Source organism: Arachis duranensis, chromosome 5, assembly GCF_000817695.3.
Source record: "Arachis duranensis cultivar V14167 chromosome 5, aradu.V14167.gnm2.J7QH, whole genome shotgun sequence".
In the NCBI taxonomy this organism is placed as follows: Eukaryota; Viridiplantae; Streptophyta; class Magnoliopsida; order Fabales; family Fabaceae; genus Arachis; species Arachis duranensis.
Window position 1 is genome coordinate 21,712,447 of NC_029776.3, and position 3,594 is coordinate 21,716,040.

At 31.1% G+C, this 3,594-nt stretch overlaps 1 protein-coding gene across 1 annotated transcript; it reads left to right on the plus strand.

The window, feature by feature from the left end:
- Nucleotides 1-1,128: 1,128 nt before the first annotated feature.
- On the plus strand, nucleotides 1,129-2,049 carry LOC107488758 (uncharacterized). Its single transcript, XM_016109520.3, has one exon. The coding sequence runs from the start codon at nucleotides 1,201-1,203 to the stop codon at nucleotides 2,047-2,049; it is 849 nt and encodes a 282-aa protein (XP_015965006.3). The 5' UTR covers nucleotides 1,129-1,200.
- The last annotated feature ends 1,545 nt before the right edge of the window (nucleotides 2,050-3,594 follow it).

Genomic DNA, 3,594 nt, shown 5'->3' on the forward strand with positions numbered 1-3,594 from the left:
GCAATTTTTTAATAAATATTATTATTCAAAAATATTATTATTAAATAAATTATTATTATTACTATAAAATATTATTATTTTTTTGTATATTCAAAATCCGTTCATCAAACTAAATTTAACTGCATTGTTGAAAATCTGATTGTTACATTAGTCTCCTCCTTCAAGCTCGGGACTGATACTTTACAATGCTAAAGAACAATTTTGATTAAACTAATTTTTTACCTTAACCATGACAATAATAAAGAAGTCTCGTTATTTCTACACTGTGAGCTAACATAACAGGTGTGGTGCAGTTGGTTGAGGTCTCTTGGAGAGGTGTGGCCTATTCCTGGAACCATTAGGGAACTATTTGAGCGGTGGACCGGTATGCATAAGCGGAAACAAGATCAGAAGAAATGGCTGCCAGGCTTTTTTACAATTATTTGGAACATTTGGGTAGAACGCAATGCTAGAATTTTTTAGAATCAAGAAACAGGTGTGGAGTTCGTAATAAGGAAGACGATGCTGAGTTACAACGAATGGACCGCGAGTGATCCGTTTGGTGGTTGATGGCGTTGTCGGAGGATAAAGATTTTTATGTTTTTATGAATACTTGTAGTTTCTTTCGTTGCTCCACATTAGTGTGTTGAGCTTATTTTGATTCAAAAAAAATAAAGAAGTCTCGTAACCTACAAATTCAATCGAATAGAATATATAAATTTAATTACAATTTTAGTCTTTATTATCTTATCTTATCTTATTTTTTCTTTATTTACTTCAGCCCAATACTCTATATATATTTAGTTTTATCTTTATAATTTACACTTCAATTCAATTCAATCAATCAAAAAATTCATAAGAATAGTGTTTGTGTTAATAGTTTTCCCTGCGTCTGTTCTAGGCTTCCATTACTAAACCCGGTGAATCCATTCCCGCGAAGTTAAGTAGGCAAGGAATCCAAGCCCGACTCTAATTGTTTTCAGTAGGATTTCTTTGGGTTCACAATTTTATATTGATCATCGTGCATTACCAAAAATACCAATGGACCAATTTAACATGGGTGATTACTACATCGGCGAGGAAGATGAAGAAGTCTACGTGAGTCATGATGAGGAGCACGGCGAGGAGGAGGAGGATTATTATGCTTTTAAAAATTATTTCCACTGTCATCCTGTTTCTTCCACTGAAAAGTCAAATTTGGAATCGGGCAATAAGATTATCATGCCTCCTTCAGCACTTAATAAGCTTCTGTATGCAGGAGTGGAATATCCTATGTTATTTGAAATGAGACATCTTTCTAATGAAAAATTTTCTCACTGTGGAGTCCTAGAATTCACTGCTGAAGAGGGGAAAATTTGTGTACCGAGTTGGATGATGAAAAATATGCAGTTGAAAGATGGAGATCTTATACTTCTGAAAAGCACCACACTTGTAAAAGGAACATACCTCAAGCTACAGCCTCACACAAAGGATTTCATGGATCTCTCAAATATAAAAGCAATGCTGGAGATTAATCTGCGGAGCTTCTCATGTGTAACAACTGGTGACACAATAATGATTCTATACAACAACAAAGAATACTACATTGATGTGATTGAAACTAAGCCATCTCATGCTATTAGCATCATTGAAACAGACTGTGAAGTTGATTTTGTCCCACCTCTTGATTATAAAGAAGAATTTAAGAAAGAGTTGCCAACTACTTCATCTGACCGGAAACAACAGCAAGAAGCTGATGACATTGACATTCTAACTAAGATTGGAGAGTTTGCACCATTTTCTGGTTCTGCAAGACGTTTAGATGGTAAGCCATCCACACCATCAGATAAACAAGTTTCTTCTTCTTCTTGTATGGCAAAACAGCAAGGTGACAATGAACACAAGAATTCTGATTCTAAATCTTCATCGAATAATGTTTCATCTACAACTTCTGGGAAGCTTTTCTTTGGGTCAAGACCACACAAGGCCTCTCAGAAATTCACTAATCAAGACAAGGCAGAAATAACCCAGAAGCCACAAGAACCAAAGTTTCAAGCTTTCACGGGAAAAAAATATTCACTAAGAAGTTGATTCTTTTATTAGGCTTTTTTTTATGTGTCTTGAGTTTAATTTTAATTTACCGTGTAACAGTAACATTATTAGTTCAATAGTTATTTATTTATTTTTTTTGCTGAAACCTAACAAGAAATATATTCATTTCTTTCTTGACAAGGATTCTTTGATATTCACTTTACAATATTCATTCGTTATTAAGAAAGATAAAAGTAAATAAAAATAACATAAGGTAATAAAGACTTAGATTGTAATTAAATTTATGTATTCTGTTGGGTTAAATTTGTAGATTTTTTTATTATTGTCATGAGTTAAGGTGGAATAGTAGTTTAATAAAACGATTTAAACAATCGAATAAAGGTTTTAAATTTTAATGTAGACTCAAGATTTTTTCTTGTTTGAAGCAAATATTTGGTGAAAAATTTTAAGTCTCGGATTTCAAATGATAAACAGTATAACTCTTCTTTAGACGACTTTTTCATGAATAAACAATAGTCATATACTACAATATGAGAATTGAATGAAAATCATCGAAATAAGTTCGTATTCCCGTTCAACTTAAATTGGAATGAGTTTCAAGGTAAATTAATTTGGTTTGACATGCATTCATAGCAAATCAAATTAGATGTTTATCAAAAAGAGATAAAAATTAATATTTAATTTTAAAATATAAAAATAAATAATTATTAAATATTTTAAAATGTGTCATAAAAAATAAGTTAAAAAAAATAGACACCAAATTATAAACATCATAAAATTCATTATAAACCAAAGTGTATATGAATAAAATGGAGCGAAAAGAACCGAAAAAAGCTTAAAGTAACTTTTAAAATGTCCCATATTATATTCCATATCTTATCTTAATAATAGCTTTAAATCTTGATTCCCATAGCTTTACAACCTAGTAAAGAAAGGCCTATGTCTATGCCAATTAATCCATTTCTGGAATAACAATGTGAAGAAATATCCTGAGAGTTTGAAGTAATAATATTATCCAATTTCAAAAGAATGCAAAAGTTAATAAATTATATCCCGTTGCACATATTTTGCAACTGTCATTGTTGTACCAATTATTCCATTATGTATAAGCCATGGAACAGTACCAGATTTTGTGCCAACAAGGCCTTTAGATAGCTTGAGATTGCAACTACCATTCAAGAAGTGCTTTAATTTCTTGTATGTGAAAAACTTTGGTATTTGAAATATAGAGAGGCAATTATTAGAGAATATCTTTAATCTTAACACTTTCCGAGAATATCTTTAATCATAACTAAGTAACCAACCAAGAAAAAGAACTTTACAGTTTTACTTTTTTGTTTTCTTTATCAAACAATTTTACTGAAGACTTGAAGTCAAAGGAAAAGGTATGTGTAGTTGTCATTCTCATTTGTGTCACATTTATTGTCCAGGAATATTTCATTTTATGTCACAATTAATTATATTAACAACATGATAGAGGAGGGGGCCAAAAACGAAAAGAGAAGAAAAAGCAATTTCATAGAATTTTCTATTCCAAAAGAACCTTGCCTCTACCAACACACACCATATTTATGACACAAGAAA